We start from the raw sequence: 21,113 nt of genomic DNA, 5'->3' as shown, positions 1-21,113 counted from the left end.
GGCAACAAGTTGCTGGCAACCTCATTAAATTTCGTATAAAATAATTTTTGGTCAAACAAACTTTGATATTTATCGTGAAATTTAATGAGGTTACCAGTGTGGACAAACTTTTAGATATTTACGTTAAATGACAAATTTAGCTCACTGACAAATTAATATGTCCACGAGACGGAGCGATAAATTTGGTGATTTTACGAACCGGAACGGCGGTCCGGTGCGTTCAGGTCCATTTCGAGCCCTGGTCTGCCATACGAATTAAAGACGTGATACATGGAAAGTATTAATTCGTATGTAATTGCTACTGTATTGTTTAAAATTAGCGTACCTACCTACATTCATTTTGATTCCCACTTGATCACATCTGTAGACGAAATCAAATACTTACCTCAATTGGTACCTATCTATAATGGAGAGTAAAAAAGGAATCCATTAAAAGTGTGAGTAAGTGACACAGTTCACCGAGCGACGAACCAACTCGTGCAATGTGTTTGACAGCTAACCTTTAATATTCTCGGATCAAACCGTATTTCAAATTAAACATACTTTTGTGCAGTTTATTTTTTGTCTAGCAATAATAAGCTTGATGTTTAAATGGATAAAAATATTGAATAATAATTACAGCTTTTAAATGATACAGTTTTAAAAATAATATCCTGTGAATAGATACATCTCTGTTTTTTGTGTTTGTTTTTTTTTACACGTGAAGGATGACATAATATCAATAACCAATGACGTTACCTAAATTTCTTACATTAAAATCGTAAAAGTTACGTACTGCTGTGAATAATCATGAGATTAATATCCATATCAATTCATAACATCACGATGATGATGTATAGTGTTACAATAGATCTATTTAAATATACCTACAAATATTTTCCTCCGTTTTTCAATTCATATGTCATTTAAAGTTTTAAAAAAATGTATTTATAGGAACCTAAATGAAAGTTCCAGTTTAACGCGTTTTAAAATGTTGTGGTTACATTTTATTATTTTCTTTTCTATATGCTACATAATACAAATATCGGCTAAAATTATATTAGTATAAACTTCTAATATCATTTACATTGATTTCATATATGTATATATTCAAAGTACCAATTTTATAACATACTTTATGACAATATTGTAGTTACGATAATCAGGTTTAAGGATTGCAATACCGGTATTCCAGTATTTATCAATACCGGTTTTAAAAATCCAAAATACCGGAATTTTCGGTATTAAAAAAGCACACTCGTTTATGTTTTTGACAATGAATTATTAGTTATGTGCTGCTAAAATGCAAATATATTGAGTGAATCCAACAGAGTTGAAAAGATAATATAACAAATTTCATCAAATATAATTTACAAATTATCATAATATCATTTCGAAATAGAAAATATCCGTGACACAAATGTTCAATAATTCTTGGTATAATTAATGATGACTGTACAAGCGTTGAATTTAAGAAGCTTTTCCTGCAGCGGACTTATTTTTACTCGATGAACTTTTGAGGGCTTTTACTTAAAATTATCAATATATTCAAATTATTTGTAAAAAAGTCACTAGTACTATAATTATGATCAATACGTATTTTTAAATGTCAACATAATAAATGTAGGTATGTAGGTTTTGCTATAAAATAATATTTAAAAAAGATTTTAATAGCTATACTTATTAATAAGCACCTACTCCTGTTTTTTTTTTTAATCTTTAAGAAATACCGGTATTCAATAAGAAATACCGAAAAACCGGTATTGACGTTTTCATTCGATATTGCAATCCCTAACCAAGATATCACATATTAAATATGGATTATATTTATGTTTCTGATTTGTAGAATATAAATATTTGTAAACTTTAATGTATGTAACATTGTGTAGATAATTAATATATCAGAAAACTTTGTTTTAAAAAGTTCTTAATACGATTTACAAACAATTTAACCAAAAAATGCATTGTACACAATATTTACAACGAACGATAATATAATATGAATAATTGAGAATGGTAAAGGCGTGAATTTAAAATGAGTTAAAATGTCGTCGTTCTGCACGCGTTCTTGGAAACTACGAAGAAGTTTTAGACGATTTTTTGGGATATTACGGTATTTATACGTCATATTATTTCATTTCACAAATTAACTAAATATCTGAATGTTCGCAAGTGAGTTAATAATAATGATATTGTATAAGTAGTAAGTACAACATCTCAACGCAGACAAAAAGCCAACCTATAATAATAATTAATAATTCTAATCACTGTATCTTTTAACGTTACTAATAATAATTAATAACACATATATATTAATAATGTGTTCCTTAAGTTTCCTTAAGGTCGATGCTTATACCAGCAGAGGCACCTAGCGGAAAAATACGAAGCTTGCAATTTGAGACATTTTTTTGATAATTTATAATTTCAAACGTATTATTTAATAAATATGTATGTATCTGAAAACATTAAAAAGATTTTTTATTTTGTAATTCAAAGATAAGCTTACAATTGTAAAAAAAATGTAATAAAATGTGAATTCTTTGCAGGGTCACATCTTTTTATTACATTCTATTTTATGGTCATATTTATTATTAAAATTTAGTTTATTAAGTTTTCAATTTTTCGTAGTGTAGATTTTTGACTAATTTGCCGTTTTAATATCTTTTATATTTATCTTAAAAAACATCGATTTTTATAAAAATATAAATGTGTATAACTTGAAATCTTTTTTATTTTAGGTATGGTCCCAATATTGAAGCTCGATTTGATATAAATAAAAAGGATTTCAAGTTATACACATTTATATTTTTATAAAAATCGATGTTTTTTAAAATAAATATAAAAAATATTAAAACGATGAATTAGTCAAAAATCTACACGGCGAAAAATTGTAAACTTAATAAACCAAATTTTAATAATAAATATGACCATAAAATATAATGCAATGATAACGTAACTGTTGACATAAATGTATAACAAGTTCACATTTTTTTTACAATTGTAAGTTTATCTTTGACTTAAAAATCTTTTTAATGTTTTCTGATACATATTTATTACTTAATACAGTTGACATTGTAAATTATCAAAAAAATGTCTCAAATTGCAAGCTTCGTATTTTTCCTCTAGGTGCCTCTGCTGGTATAAGGATCCCCCTTAAGTATACCAATAAAACTTTCTATGCTTTTTCACTGTCTCATCTATGTATACGTTTTATCGAGAAACCGGGAACCAATCTCTCCCGCAGTCTTTACAGTAGGGGGCTTCCATGGTCTAGTTCGTTGCAGCATAGAGAGATTCTGCTAGTGTATTATTAAAATAATAATAATTCCTAACTATAATGGGTTGAAATATGTATCTAACTCCCACACTGCATAGCTGTTTAATAAGAAGGTTGGTATACCTTTGTTTTTATTTCACCAGCATTCGCATTTTTTGTATGTGTGTTTTTTTTTTACTTCCAGCATGTAAAATAATAAAATTTGTACTTTACATTATTATTAAATGAAATTTCAAACTAACTTTAAAACTGTCGATTCTTGTGTCAAAAAAGTTTACAACGAAAGGGTGCTGTAATTTTTCGTTATAATAAAAATATTTTTTTTGTATTTTTTATAAAACGTACTTCCAGCGACTAGTCAGTACACTTAAAGTGTTATACCTTTACCAATAACTAAACAAATTACGCCAATCCCCTTAAGTTTTGATGCGCATTTGTGGATACAGTTAGCTGCTCATTGATACATTGAAAATCTGTATTACATTATATATTAGACGATATCATAATATTTATTATTATTTTGGGATATGTAAAATATCGATAGTGATAATAATGAACATGTCAATGTACTGTGATACCGTTTAATGTGAACTCGGGTTGTTCCTCTTTCCACCTTCATTTCATCGGTTTGGAACCATTTTATCTTGTGGTTGATATCTGTGGTCTTCAGTCAATTGATGATAAATGCAATACTGATAATATTTCAAGATTTTTTTTCTGAGATTTTCATTTAATCAATACAAACCATTGAAATAATATCTAATAATATGTAAGTAAGTAGGTATATTTAATCATTAATTAATTAATTTTATTGAATTTACTACCCCAGTTTCTTTTCTGGGTTTATAGGAAGAAATTTAAGTTTCAAACAGTTATCATAATATATGATAAATTATTGACCAAGATCTATACTAAAGAAAATTTATCATATTCAAATAATCAAGTACGATACACTTAGTCGTTAATACATACAATCTTTACTGATATATTAAATGACTTTTAACCAAATAAATAAGTATTTGAAATATATTTTTAAATTTCCGTATTTTAATTCCAACTATTAAAATGAAGCTTCAATATTTATGTACTTGATAAGAACCTTTTTTTACCATATCCGATCCTAATTAGATCATAATATGGGCCTCCAACAACGTAGTAGAGATTTATAATAACCGATTTTTGTTTTTACGAGACATGGATACTTGCTCAATTTATTAGTTCCATTCTCTGATTCCGAACACATATTATAAAACAATATGTGTATTTTCTTAAGACCCACGACACTATAAACCAATGTGTTAGTCGCCTTTAATAAGTGCATTATATACTCTTAGAGCGTAATGCAGAACCAAAAGATATATGTACAACTTATGATATCACAATCGGCGACATATTATCATGAGTAAAACCTTCTAGTATTCTTAGTACAAATGAGAAGAATCATGTCATAAATATCATCTCTACTCATCGACGGCCCCAGGAAAAACCATGATAAGTCTGAAAATAGCGTTTTAAGTTTTATTAGCTTTTTATAATATCATATTTTTTTGTGCATGTCCTGTAAAAATTTCAGGTCTCTAGCATAAAAATTGACAAAGTTAGGTTTTCGACAATGGTGCTCTATATCTACATATCGCATCGACCAAATTTGTGTTCACATAAATATCCGAGGAGTATAGTCATATATCAATAAAAAAAGTGTACTGCGTTTTATTTTACGAGTAAGAAGGTTGTTATACTTGCTATAACAGTCTTTAACGGAGATCCTAATATACGGCATGGTTTATATTGACGTATCACATTAGTTTCGAAAAATATATTGGTTTATCTTCGGAAAATATTGGAATTTGCAGTAGGTAAATGCAGTTTTAGTTAAAAAGCTACTCACTAGTCACTAGTACTAGTGTTTTATTATCAAAATATTATATTATTGAATATCAAACAAACAAAATAGAAAAGAATTATTTTGTACTAATATAGGTAGGTACTTATACTATACTAGGACACAGTAATAATGTTTAAATATTAATTTTGATTCATCAGCCAATTTCAATCCACCGCAAAATAAAGACCTCCACAAGCTTTCTTCGACTATTTTCGGTTAATTACTCTTCTACTTAGATACCCAAAAAACAATGTTGTAGGTAATGTTTAAGTTTGAAATTGTTATATTATTTGATATTAAACAAATATCCAATAGAAAACGATATGGATATATCATTGTAATAATTCACTGTTTCAATTATTTAGATGAGTAAAAAAAGTATGTAATTATAAATAAACTTAATTTAAATAAATACCCAGCAGAAAACGACATATTTTAATTAAATATTATTACCTATCACTAGAAAACAAATTGTTTTGCAATTAAAAATGTACCCACCTAAAATATCCGATCATGTCCGATCCTAATGAGGCCCCCCACAGATTGGAGAACAGGTTTTGTTTTCACTTGCTCAACCTATTAGGACTCCGAGCACAAATTGAAAAACAATTTGTATCTATTTTTCAGATCCATGATTCGAACTCGGAACCCACGATGTTATAGACCGATGCTTATACCTATAATATTATGTTTTAACTTCAAAACATTATTTTATTTTCGGTACAGTATGACACATTTTGATTAAATTAGTCTTGTACATCGATAATAACAACTAGGCAGTATTTTCATGTTTAAATTACAAAATATTTTATTATTTAAAAGGAAGGACTTACCTAGCTAGCAAATACAAGAGAGTTTATTTTATTATTCTTTTAGCTAAATTCTTACTTATTACGGAATAATATTTATGACTTAAGAAAGTGAAAAAAATCATTTTTATTACCTACACTTTGAAATGGTGAGAATTTCCGAAAGGCTTACTAGTTGATTGGGACCGACTTAAGCTCATTGTAATAATAATATTATGAGTTCGGCTAAAAATAAAAAAAATACGTCCTACGTGTTAATAGTATTTTTGCAATAATATAAAAGGGTATATATTATTTTTACTTTGTACATTGAATATTTCTCGAAAACGAGCTCTGTGGATTATAAATTATTATTGCATCGGTCACCTAAAAGGGAGATTAGCCGGGTTTTTTGAAAACTTATTTTATCTATTATTTTCAATAGAATTTTACCGAAAACCGTGTGTGATAATAGTCAGTTTATGAAGCATTTATTCTTGTCTAGAATCTAGGTAAGTAATGTATATAAGATGAGATTAAAATTTGGTATCTGGTAGGTACCTATACTATTGAACAAAATATCAATTGGTTTTTAAATCTAGTAAATTATTTAGTAATTTATTGAATATGATTGTTTTAAAATATGAAAACTAGCAAAAATAGTAATTATTATTTTATCTAAGTTAAATCGGTCGGAGTTATACAATTTGTAGATCGATCAAAATAAGTTAAATAAAGTGATATGAATGACAACGGATATTAAACGATGTTTTGTTGATAAATAAAAAAACTCTACGTCATCAATTGGATTAGATAACATAATGTATCATTTAAAGAAAATACTACTTGAAAGCCAACCGTTTAGAAAAATGCAGATTCGTACCACGATTATTTAAATTTTAAACTAAATATTACAATGTTGCGGAGGTACATACTTATTTTAACTTTCCAATTATATTAATGCAATCATGACACCTCGTATTAATTAGCATAACTGAGTTCAATTAAGACGTACTTATACTGATGTTTCATGATTTATGTTGACAATTAAATATAATCCATCTATGTTTACTAATCGGTAATTAAACTCATATCAACAATAAACATTAGAAAAACACAACGATAGTTAATATGATCACTGGATCAGTATTTATAACCTTATAATTACAATTTTACAAGATCAATTACCTACAGAAAGATAATATCCTAATGATATTACCATGTTGCAAAAATTGAATTGAAAAAAGATAATATAAGGTAGGTACTGAAAAGGTTATCACTCTTGTTACATAAGAACTACATAATGTTGTATCAATGTTATTATTAGATAGGTAATTACCTAATCGTGATTATAGAATGTGTATGTTATACAAGCCTAGTATAAATTTTATATGAATTTAACTTCTGCTGATGAACATTTTAATAATGCTATCTCATTTGATAACGAAAGTGAATTCAGCTGTCTTTAAATAATAATTATTAGGTTATAAATAACACTTTCCTTAGGTTTATTAGTATTAAAATTTTTGAAACTAATAAACCTACTTAAATATATTTTTTCCAACATTTCGATGCTTTGGTAGGTACATTTGTGCCAAATTGTTATGTATAATATTATATTCCACTAGTTATTTAATATTTTTGTATTTTTATATTGAACAATAATAATTATGTGTATTCTAAAGTGATAATTACTAATTTAATTCACTCAGTATATCCTTTATGTAAACTATTAACGAACTTACAATGATTTATTTAATGAAATATATTATCTCTCTGGTTTCGATAATTGTACTGAATATTAATTAAATTGAAATTGTTCTACTGATATACATGACCATTAACATTATATTGTTTTTTTCTATCTATTCTATATTTTTAATGAAAAATTTGTAACGAAGTAGGTATAAAAAATAGATATTTTATTGATGGTGTAGTAAGTAGTGTTATGTACTAATTTCCTCATAACTTCTTTATTATTCCATTATAAACATTTTTCCTGAATGTTTATTATTTCGTAATGTACATATTCTGATTATTTATAAAAATATCAATAATAATTTGCAAAAAAACATAAAAAGTCATACTTAAATACATTTAAATTATAAAAACTCCGTATAAAAATATATATATATCAATATGTCCCTATATCCCTTGTTAAGATTTTATAGACACGCTGTACTATTTCGAGTTAAATATTGCGCAATGTCAATTTTTCCGTAAAAGAGCGTTATAACTATAGTTGTAATTAATAAAATCGTATAGAGTAAGAAAAATGCGACGTAAAATAAGGTTTCTATCTCAGAATATGAATGTGTTATGCGGAGTCAGTAATCTATTTCGCCCGCGCAAAAGCATGTTGAATCGAGTCGAAATATAAAGTGCGTAATATTATTCCAAATAAAAACGATTTTTGGACATTATCTCAGCTGTTAATTAATTAATCACCATTAAATTTTGATAGGAATATAGACCATAAAATGGTCTATCTGATTTACTTAAATAAGATAAGAAAAAATTTACTCATTTTATATGATGAATTTAATAGCGTAAATATTTTAGTTTTTTCGCTCTCCTGAACATTTATGATTTTAGACTTATCATGGTTTTTCCTGGGGCCGTCGTCATGTTTCCAACATGCTGCATTATGGTTCTACCTCTAAATAATGCAAGGACAAAACGTCGATCGAAATTCACCGCTTTCACCTAAATTAAAAGAAAACTGTCGTTATTTTAATGTTTGTTGTATGTTTATCACATTCAAACTATCAAAATTGACAAATCAAACCAGCATAACTAAAAAATAATCATCAACTACTTTCAGTGAGAACCTATATTTGTCTACTTTTAAAATGTGTTTTCATAAATATTCATATTAGATCTATTTGTTTCGTACTGCAGATGATAACTTTAATGACCCGAATTCCTTATGTATTACATTATTCATCAGCAGAGCATTTATTGTAAAATTCTGAGTCTACGTCATATTATTGTAAAAAGCATGAACAATTTGAACTCTACTCGAAGAAAACATCTTCAGATATGAATATTTAGGACCCAAGTAAAAGAAAACAAATCGGATTCTTAAGAATTGTATGTCACTCCGATATTCATTAATTACGCCAAAGTATATTATTAAAAAGATACAGGTTCCTTACTATATCATATAAAAGCTTTTTTCAGAGTCAATTATTGATGAATAATATATTGTACTGAAGTGATGATAGCTTTTATTGTCGATGACTTTAACGTACCATTACAGTAACTGAGTTATTCAAATATGCTAACTAATACTTTCAAGAAGAGATTACAATTATTTATATCTTTCCAGTTGATAAAGAAATAATTCAAAAGAGTTTACAACGAATTATCTAAAAATATAATATGTACATTCAATAAAAATTAGAAAATTTCGACTCAATACTGATAATTTAAGAGACGTTTCCAACAATTTACCAGCCTAGTAGCAATAAATTTTTTGCGTTCATGTATAACTCGTATGTTATTGTAAAGTAAAAGATAAATATATCTGTATCTAGGGCGGTAATGGACACACATTGTTCAAATCATTCGTATCTAATGGACGAATAAAACTATTTTTTTTAGTTATATTTGATATATTTATTTTGTTATATATTTTCAGAAACCACACGACAAATATAATACCTAAATCAAAACATTGTCCCTGTCTCATAGATGGCAACTCAGAATCCCGTCCAAGATGGCCAGTTTGAAACTATTGTATAAAGTATTCAGTTCACTTGTTTTTACGTGGTAGAACTTCATTTTAATGTGATTAAAATAGAGTTTTCTGTTATTTGTGCAATTATAAAATTATTGATAGCCTTTTTGGACTATAACGCTGTGTTTAGAACAATTTAATGAAAACTGCTGTTAAATATCAAAACTAAAAACGTCAATATAGTTTCCTCCACGTAACTTTGCCATTGTACACAGTGACAAGATTTGTGTAATACGCTCTCCGTATAAGTGTATTAGTAAATGCCAGGCGCCTTATTAGCTGATTTCATCAAATAATTCAAAGTAATTAAAAATATATATATATTCAAAAAGGCAAGGTTACGTGGAGGGTAGTATAATAATAAAAAATAATAAAAAAGCCTTTTTATTTCTTACATACAAAAAAAGTTAATGACAGTGAATTGACTATATCTAATGACCTATGATTATATCTATTATGTATATATTATCTATGATTCTTTTATTTTTTATCTATGTTGTTTTTATATATATTTTTTATATATATAATACATATATATGACGGTCACGTGGAGGGTAGTATACTCGTCTCGAATGTTGTGCCACAGTGTGAGAGGGTATTCTCGTAAATAAATTTATACAAGGAGCGAAACATTTTTTTAGTTATTTTTCAAATTCAATAACCTAAAAATTAAAGAAATATAAAAATACACAAAAAATTACACTCGATTTATTTCTGCTTTTTAAGTTTTTATTTATAATAAATTGTTTTATCATAGTTTGGTATATGTTTTAATAGTCTATTACAAAGTAATGAATATGCATACAAACCGTAGATATATTAAGGAGGAAAATAGTGGAAGCTATTGGCTTGTAAACGGCAACTCTGAAAAATATAACGTTCGTGATAAAAAAATAATGTATTAATAGAATCATTTTATCGCTGGCAACTCTTTAGAATATCCACGATGTAATTATCATAGAGCAACGCTCTTCTTTGACATTTAATGCACTTTTAATGTTTATGGTTGAGCAACGACGTTTTTAACAGCTTTTATTTGACAGAATGAGAATGAATTGAAAAACGTTATGACCGACGGTCTGGCGAATTGACTTTTTTCTGTTATACCTTTACTTAAAAACTGCAATGTTTTATGGACGTCAAGTCTTGGTTGCAAAATGTAAATATGCACAAAAATAGAATAGAACAATGACAGATATTTTTAACGTCGAATTTATTATTAGAAATTCTAAATGGATACTTTTGACCTTCAAGTAATCGGTAATTTTATTGTAATAGCAATATTATGATAAGTATTATATATTTCTGCCCCTGTAAAGAATCTAGAAACATTTCAGTTACGGTCAAATACTAAAAGTATAATTTATCTAATTAATTAAGTCTTTCAAACAAGTAATAAAATAAAAAAGAACTTTATTTTTGTTTTAATAGTTTCTACTTTAAAAATTTGATTTTCACCTCCATGTTAAAACTAGATATTACAACATTTTTCTGTAAGAAATATACAGGTATACATAAATAAGAATACCAATTATATATTCAATATATTATAATATTATTACATGCCAAAAGTGTATAACTATAAAAATCGACATTAATAGAACGTATTGTTTTGGTTTTCATATATAAATTATATTACATTACATCATATCACCATGTTCGATCCAAAGAGGATCATATGGAGAAACGGATGTATCTAAGCCATATAATGTTTGAGGCTTTCACGGTTGTTTTTTATCGTAGTAATTTCTTGGGTTTTCACCGTGTCTCCTTCTTCCTTCTTTACTCGACGTTTCGGGCTCGTTGCAGAGGCCATTATCAAGAGATATGTTTTATGATGAAATGTAGTATAGGTATGTGAAAATAAACGTTGCTCTTAGAATGTCAAAAGGAATCCAATTATCTAAGAGCAAACGTTGCTTAGAGTAATCTGTCAATCATTACGACCGGGGATACCGGCTCGAATATTAGATTTTGCTGATAGTGCCGGAAGCCATGACGTTTTTAACCGTAATCCATCATCCCTATTAATATTATCAGGGTTTCTGTGGATTTCAATGGCCTCCTTTACCAATCGTGCGAAATATCCTTTATTCCGACCCAATATCTTGGTCTCGAAGTCAAATTTGTGCCCTGTATCCATCGAGTGCTCGGCAATTGCCAACATCGTGTAATGTTTGAGTCGGTATGCTCTCTCGTGTTCACTCACACGCTTCTTTACTGTTCTAGAGGTCTGGCCTATATACTTTTTTGGGCATCCACGACAGCTTAACTGGTATACACCTGCCGAGTCCAAAGGTTGTGAGTCCTTTACTGTCTTAACATATTTCGGACCTTTGTCGATGTTGAGAATATTGTTTCAATATTATGTTTCCGAAGTATCCTGGAAATAGTATCGGTGGTGTTTTATATATAAGGTAGATAGGCCCGACCTTTGAACTGTATCTCTTCCTCCTGACTGACCGGATTAAGGTTGATTTTGGTTCTGGTGGCTTTTTGAATCATATTGTGAGAATATCCGTTTGCTTGAAGAGCCTTTGATACTTGAGATATCTCGGATTTTAAATACGAAGATTCGCAGATACGCCGAGCTCTTGTCATCAAAGTCGAAATCAGACCCATTTTTTGAGCAGGGTGGTGGTGAGAAGAAGCATGTAAATAACGATTGGTATGAGCTGGTTTCCGATAGACTCTGTGTCCTAGAGAACCATCCAATTTTCTGATAACTTCCACGTCAAGAAATGGTAGAGCTCCGTGTTGTTCAATCTCCATCGTGAATTTAATCATCGAATGTAGATTGTTTAAATGGGCCAAAAACTCATTTAGAGCTCCTATACCATGAGGCCATATTAAGAAGGTATCATCGACATACCGTAACCAGCACGAAGGTTTTAATCTACACGTGTCAAGAGCTGTCTGTTCAAAATTTTCCATGAAAAAATTCGCAACCACGGGAGATAGAGGGGACCCCATAGTGACTCCTTCGGTTTGTTCAAACACTTTGCCCTGAAAGCTAAAGTAGCTTGACGTCAAACAGTGCTTGAAAATTCCAGTCATTTCTGCGGAGAAAACTTCACCTATTAATTTTAGGGTATCATCTAGGGGGACATTTGTGAATAGTGATTCTACATCAAAGCTTACTAAGAGGTCAGTAGGCTTTACCGTCATATCAGCTAATAATTTGACAAAATGTGTTGAATCCTTAACCCATGATGCGGTGGCGTTGGTATGTGGTTGCAAAAGGGACGCCAGATATTTCGAAAGTCTATACGTGGGAGAGTCGATTGCGCTAACTATCGGTCGAAGTGGGCAGTCAGGCTTGTGAATCTTGGGTAACCCATATATCCCAGGAGTCCTTCGGCGCTTTAGTAAATACTTTCCAGTATTCCTCACTAGGAATATCGGAAGATCTAACTAATTCCCTCGTTTTTCTGTCAATCTTGTCGGTGGGGTTCCGCTTTACATGTTTATACACAGGGATTTTCAGTAACTCTCCCATTTTGGCAACATAGTCCGTCGCATCCATAACGACTGTCGCGTTTCCTTTATCAGCGGGTAAAACCACCAGTTGGTCGTTTTTTCGCAAATCGCGTAATGCTCGACGTTCCGCAGGCGTTATATTACTTTTTGGCGGTTTTGATTTCCTGAGGATACAGCTGGTGTCTTGTCGTATTTCTTCTGCAACAGCAGCGGGTAGTTTGTGTATAGCAGATTCAACTTCGCATATTATGATGTCGTCAATAGGAATGTGTTTTGGTGTTATTGCAAAATTCATTCCTTTTTCGAGTACAGCTATTGTTGCGTCGTCCAAGACAGCTGAAGACATGTTCTTAACAACATTCAAATTGAGTGAAGGCGAAACACCTTTCTTAACGGATAGACTGCTCAATTTCTTTTTGTGCCTTTCAGTGTCCAAAATATATCGTCTGGTTGCTTGGTTGTGGGATATCCGCTCAATCAAATTCCAGTCGTCAATCTTCAGTAGATGCGATAAGTCCATGTGAAGTTTGTATAACTCCACTGTTAGGTGGTTTAAATCCGTTCTAGTGAATTGAATCCTTTCTCTGAGCAGTGCAGCTTCCGCTTGTCTGCAGACCCTGTCTGCTTTCTTTGATGAGAAATGTGTTTTGATGTGAATAAATGATGGTATTGTTTTGTCCACTCGACAACGTTTTAGAAAGACCAACGTACATAAAAGGTGCTCCCTACGTTGTCGAAGAGTGTCCAATCGGCGTGTTGAAAAGTAAACCTCCTCCCCATAAAGGTTTGTTATATAATGTTTGAGGCTTTCACGGTTGTTTTTTTATCGTAGTATATTCTTGGGTTTTCACCGTGTCTCCTTCTTCCTTCTTTACTCGACGTTTCGGGCTCGTTGCAGAGGCCATTATCAAGAGATATGTTTTATGATGAAATGTAGTGTAGGTATGTGAATGTAAACGTTGCTCTTAGAATTTCAAAAAGGATCCGATACGAAACGTCACTAATATTATTATTATTATTACTAATATAACAATAAACATAACATTAAATGAACGCATGTTGAATTTTTATGACAAATTATGTTTTATTCCGCACGCGTCTTTTGCACAATCAGCACGTCGCGTAGTCACGATCTTTTTAGACCATGCCCCAGCTGAAGTATAGCCTTAAGTAACGAAATTTAAATACAAATTATTATATCATGACAGTACGCTTTGCATGGAAAGTTCTCAGTTAAGTAGGCTAACTGATTATTTTTATCAACACATAAGAAACAAATAAAAATCATCACCCCGAAATAAATTTTACTGCATAACTTAAAATGTGTAAAGGTACTTACTTACTTGAACTTTATAACAGTCATAAAATTGAAGGAAATTGTAATTTTATGGGGCGTCTGCAAATTAAATCTGATACCTACTGAACCCTTTTTAATAAACTCATTTTATAGATTATGGATACCTTCTGAAAAGACTCAGACGTTTTTGATATTTTATTTGACAATTTGTAACACTGAATTGAATGTTATTGACTTATAATAAACTTATAAATTTATACTGTGTTAAAATTATGAAGCTTTCATGCCTCAGATGCAGGGAACTCAGAAATACCTAACGGGTAAGGAGAAGCAGGCAACCTATCTCCAGTAAGGAAGAATACGGTATAAATTTAAACACGTGTCTAGAACACGTCATACGTCGAATACTGACAACTGCTTTATATTTATGCATTGACGCTGATTTATTATTGGTGTAGTACACATACTATTGCACGTATATAATGCGGAGTTCATTTTTGTAGGACACTCACACATTTAAAACCCTGCGTCAAAATTTACTGTATTGGTATATAGCCTATCGGATTTTATTTATTATCTGTTCTGTGATCAGATGCTAACTGATATTGAAGCACAATGCTTTTCTATATATTATGTACACACGATATTAATTTATTTTAACATTTGATAAAAAGGCTTTTCTGCGGGAATGAAAGCGCACAATAATGATTTTATTTTCTTAAAAATATTCCCAATTTCATGAATTTAAATAATTTCTTGATTGGTGATAAATGTAGGTCAAATTCGTGCCGCTGGTAAAAATAAATAACATAATTACATAGAGCAACTTTATTCAAATGTAGCTACGTGTTCCCCATAGGCCCTAGGGGTAGGCCTAAAGATACGCGACAGCTCTCCAGTGGTAAGCGAAAGATTAGCAAGAAACAAATATTTTAATTAATTAATAGATTATATTAATATATTTTTAAAACTACAACACGCCATGGGGCTGAATGACAGTAGTGCAATTAATAGTAGAAGTGAAACGTTCAAACAAACACCAAGGCTTTTTGAAAACCATTTAAATATACTGTAACCTCACCGGGAATCGAACCTGACCCCTTCAATAATACCTCAGTCGCACATTGCTAGGCCGATATTAGAACATAAATACGATCGTTAATTTTATCTATAAGATTGTAAAGAAAGTTACAGAGAATTACAATTGAATATTTTTATTCATACGAGTACATAACAATATTATAGTAGTTATGATTTCAAAACATTCGAAGTATATTGAGGATAGTAAGCTAAGAATACCTTTATTGCAAAATATAGCCATTTATTATGAGATTGTTATTAGCACCACAAAAATGCGCCATAAATAGTTATTCACTGATAAACTTATAACTATTTTTGGTTTCTTGGTCAAAAATATTTGACAAAAACAATATTTAAAAATTGTTCTCCTGTAAATTTGCATATTTACATACCAATGGCTTAAAATATATATATTGTATAAAATTAATAGTACACCTGTAATGTTTCAGTCATTTTAAAGATATATTTATATAAGAATATTGCAGTTTCTTCTTTATTACGATCTTACAATTAATAGTAATATTAAGTAATCACCAGGAAACACAAAAATACTGAAAGTGGGTTGTCTTCTGGCATAAACACTATTTAAGAAATTGTAACATTCTTAATTATGAATGAAGTTAGTGATAAGGTGACCCTATAAACGCATTATATGATATTTAAATAAAAATTATGTGATGTATCCCTGCTTTTTTAATGTTGCATCGCTTTCCTAATCGTTGATGAAGAAATTATGAAAAATATGGGTCTACGCTGCTACGGACCAGCGTAGACCCATTATATCTACTAGTAGCTTAAATTTAGACATCTTTTACAAATTAATATTTGTCAATCAACATATTCTAAACTATTATAAAATACACATACTGTCAAGAAGATTACATATGATTATTAAATTTGTGGATAGCAAATTGATTATTTAAGCAACCCGCTGACAACACCACAATTATATTTTTTCCATATATTAGCATCGTCATCTCTGTCATCATTGATATACTGCTGGATGAAAGCCTCTCCTTGTTATCTTCACCGTTCTCGGTCCTTGGTTTTTTTATTACCATGTAGTTATTTAACTAAACTCGAGATTCATCACTTTCAACTCCTGACTCCTCTGTTTCGGCAGAGTTTCAGTACACGGGTACATTGGACACTTCATTTCATCAAAGATAAATGACGGCAGAGCTTGTCAAGATTCCTTTTATTTTCTAAAACTCTTTCTTTAAGTACTAAGGTGCATGGTTGCTACATCAGTCCCGTGCAGCATCGCTTCGGGACAAGGAAGTGTGGCACTAAAATCTTTTCATTCTGACACGTTTATAGCGTCATGGAAGGCGGCCGTGCACAAACCGCGGCATATACATGGCGGGTGGAGATGGAGTAACTCAAAGCATTGCTATCTCATCGATCCAGCAGGCTGTTGGTCGAATCTTAGGACTCTTATATTTCTTGTGTACGACGACGTCATTACATTTATCTGCAATGAACTGACCAATGTGACCTTTTATTCTCAGTTTTGTATGATATATGTATGATACTTTCGTTTTTCCTGCGCGTTATGCCCCCTTTTGACGGCCCTCGTAGCCCAATGTGTAAGGCATCCGTGGGGTCACAATATATATACATATATGATTTCGCAAAGCAAAAGTATTTCTGTAATTTCTTCACTATTACTAACTACTACAGTACTTTATCAGTACTAGTTTTTGAACCTCGTTTTAATTTAATGTTCATGGTATGCATCATATGTTAGTAGAAACTAGAAAAAACGTGGGTTAACCACCAGTTACTTAAATTTAAAATATGTTTCCCAACCAGCGTTACGTACCTACGTAAACGAGTGGAATTATTTATGTATAATATAAACTTTATTATACCTACAGTGTCTTATAGTTGAATTTGAGGTCAATTAAGGGTATTTACCGTTTGTATAGTCAGTTACTTACTTCAAAAAATATAAGATAATAATAAAAAATACACAATCATACTTGGTAATAGAATATTTACCTCGATAAACATAATCCTAATTAGGAGGCATTAAATTATTAAGATATGCAAATAGCGAAATGTAATGATCTAAAATGCATATAAGCAAGTATTTAAATAAATCTAATTTGTTATAATATGTTTATATAAAAAGGGGTAGATTTGTTTAAAAATAAAATTGAATGAATTTGATCCACCAAATTAATCATAATGTATATTATGTTTATAACATGCGTAAAGGAAAGAATTATAATAACTTCTGAATTAAACGATGTTTCCAAGTTATCTCCCTTTTCTTTTTTAACGCAGATATAATATATTAATATAACCAGAGAAATTTAACAGGTGGCAGTGCCAACATTCTTGTCGATGCGCCCAATAATAATATTTACCTAACAATAATATCATAAGCAAAGCAATATATAGTAACAATATTCACAGCTAAAGAATGCATCCATTTGAATAACAATATAGATTCGTAAGTATATATTTCGATAAAACCAGTGTATTTTACATGAGTAAGCGTGTCAGCGAAATGTATATACGTGACTAAGCGATTTAGTGCAGGAAACATGAGAGGGATACAATGTGTGGCTTTTGTATGTAAGCGATTACGCAACAAAGACGCAAACTCATGCAAATTTACTTGCGTCAGAGAGAGGCAACTTGATCTGTAAGAATATACTCATCAGGTGGTGGGAGTCTGATAGGAAAAATAAACCAAACACATTTACATTATATTATGCTACATGAAAGCAACAGTGGGATAAGTCAAAATAATTACTATTAATTCAACTTATTTACTATTTTGGTATATGTTTATTTTGTTTTTTTTTTGCGATTTATATATAATATTATAAACAGTGGGTTATTTCAGTTATTCCACTATTTCTTTGAATATAGAACATTTTTTAACAAATCCTACATTGGTATATTCTTTAAAATGGGGTACTTATTATATTTTTTTTTAAATCTCAGTAATTCATTATTTAGGTTTCAGCAATCGTTTGGCATATTACGTATCTCAAAATCGACTATTTTCACTTGATCTCATTGTTACTTTCAATTAGCGATATATAGAAGTCCGGTCAGGGCGGATAGGAAAAGTAAATCAAACAAATATATTTTTACTTTGGAAGGTTTTGAAAGTTACCTAATAAACTAATAATACATAGAGTTTGAATCAATACTCTAAAGCGCGACCCAAATTGAGGTGCATATCGCCTACTGTCACGCTGTCGCGGCGACAAATTTAATCTGTGATTTTGTCATTTTGCAGAATATTTTGTACGATCACCATCTCTGTAAATTCACTGAAAAATGACACTGATGAAGAGTGTCTACTAATGTATTAGTAATTTGAATTATTGATACTTATTCATGCTAATTTCAATTAATGCTAACAGTTTCTTGGTATTGTGCGTACATTAAAATACTTGAACAGAACCCAACCTGTAGACCATAGATAATAGATAACATTCTTATCGAAAACACAAAGTGCCAACCACTAAAAACAAAAAAACGCAATTTTGACATGACATTCAAAAAGTGTAGGCATGGGGAATATGGTAAAAACGTTCAAAACGTCATGCAGGTGTTGATACAGTGCAGTTCGACGTGATGCTACCTCATTGTTGTTTTAGTGATTTCAGCAGATTTTTCCAACTGATAATGTTCGTTTAAGGGTTCAAAATGTGCTACGGGATGGGAGCATCAGTCTGATAACATTTTAAACACCACATTACATACGTTTTACCGTAGCGGCAGCTTACTGTGATGTCATGTGATAGCCCGCGACATGCACCTCAATTTGGTTCACGTTTTAATTAATTTGAGTGGTGTCTAATGAAAAATATTAATTACCCGGATGCAGTAGGAACGTTTACATAATGTATTTGATTGTTTAGTGATAATAATGTGGTGTATTAATGTATTTGCAGGTTGGCCGCGGCGCAGGAGGCGGCGCAGGCAGGGGCGGCAGGTGACGCGATGGGCGGACAGCACGCGCCCGCCGCCCCCGGGGGGCCCAGCTCGCTCTTCTTTCTCTCCGACGAGAACCCCATCAGAAGGTAACTGTTCCACGTTATCTTTTAACATAGAATACGGACATAGCTGGACTTATCTCGAAAAATCGTATTGTGAAGGAGAGGTATCACATATACTTTTTGTCAACGGTGTCCAAAATTCGTTACCATGCTCACAAAAGGTATGATTTCCTTGCTGAATTTGCGCGCTAAAAAATAAGTATTCATTCTATTTGTAATTAATACTAATTATTCTATTACATTCATTAAAACTGTAAATTGTTTTCTTATTCTTAATGTGACATCTCGCACGGAAAGTCGGGCATCAGCAAGGCGATTGGACGCTGCCTAAATAGACTGCGAAATCTTTAACGTGAGACCTGGTGGCGGCGCTCGTGTCTATGGTTTTCGATTTTGAAGTATTGTAAGTACTGAAACGCGAGAGGAGGGGATTTAATTCTCCAAGCCGCCGCCTATCACCGTAAAGATTTTGCACTATAGTTTGGTAGAGGTACACTTGTACCAACTATGGAGACGCATTGCAATCTAAAAATTGTAGCACCTTGGCGTAATGCCTCAGTGGCAGCGTTTTGCGGGGCGGAGTGTGAGGCGTGCACGTTAAGCAAGTGCACTCGTAATATCTCGTTGGGTGTAGTAAATAAAACAATATTTGAATGTATTTTTAAAAATACCCATTTTATTAAAAACATAACAATATTGAAAGTATTTTTTTTTTGATTTTGCATTATTACTGAAATTTTAAATAATAATAATATCAAACAAAAACAAAAAATATACCTATATAAGTGTATGGTTATATTTATAATAAAATAAGGTGGTAAATATCCCATTGTTCTTTAGTATAATATGCAACGGTGTCCCAATAAAATGTATCACACTTTCATTGATTGTTTTGATGAAAATGAATCTTTCGTTTATTAGTATAATTTTCATTCTACAGTGTGTACCTATACATTATTTACAATTTTTATTTTTTATAAATTGCAACATAATACGTATTTAACATAATTTCAAAATAATCAGGACCTGTTAAAAATATCTTTTTAAGCTGTTGAAATTATCGTTATTAATTCATATATAAAAAGAATTATTGTATCGTGATTTGTTTTATTAAATGTTATATCCACCAAAAATTGGCAGGCAATTGTATTTTAAATGATCAGCCTTAATTTAATCTATTGCAAAATATTAACACAGAGTTTTTAATTTTAATTATTAATATTCTGTTCGCAAAATCCTATAAATGTGGTAATTTTTTATTATCATTTCACATAGATTGTTAGCTAAACTGTACTATTGAAGGCATAATCATTGTATGTCTCTAATTATATGTTTCTTTACCTCTGAATCAGTGTTTTTCAAGATTCCGAGTTTGCGGAATATTAATAATTAAGTACAAAAATTTTCTATCGCAAATTATAATATCTTTCAGGACCAATTCACTTGTGTTTATTCATAGTAACATTTGATAAAATTTTTAAAAAAAGTAATATTTAAATAATAACATAAAATTTGTGTTGAATTTAGTATATTCTCATAATTTGTAATTATTTCATA

General features: G+C 30.5%; 1 protein-coding gene across 1 annotated transcript in view; it reads left to right on the top strand.

Annotated features, from left to right (window-relative positions):
* Positions 1 to 450: 450 nt before the first annotated feature.
* Positions 451 to 21,113, top strand: part of cac (calcium voltage-gated channel subunit cacophony) — a 106,754-nt gene continuing 86,091 nt past the window's right edge. Inside the window, exons 1-3 of the mRNA XM_085947721.1 lie at positions 451 to 523; positions 1,869 to 2,092; positions 19,452 to 19,580. Of these exons, the coding sequence (XP_085803847.1) occupies positions 2,025 to 2,092; positions 19,452 to 19,580 (197 nt within the window). The 5' untranslated portion in view covers positions 451 to 523; positions 1,869 to 2,024. The remainder of the gene's footprint in view (positions 524 to 1,868; positions 2,093 to 19,451; positions 19,581 to 21,113) is intronic.

Source organism: Rhyacophila brunnea, unplaced genomic scaffold (genome assembly GCF_057557595.1).
Source record: "Rhyacophila brunnea isolate RB1 unplaced genomic scaffold, BYU_Rbru_1.0 scaffold_2, whole genome shotgun sequence".
Taxonomy (NCBI): domain Eukaryota; kingdom Metazoa; phylum Arthropoda; class Insecta; order Trichoptera; family Rhyacophilidae; genus Rhyacophila; species Rhyacophila brunnea.
Note: the sequence above shows the minus strand (reverse complement) of the source record. Positions and strands in the feature narration are given on the sequence as shown.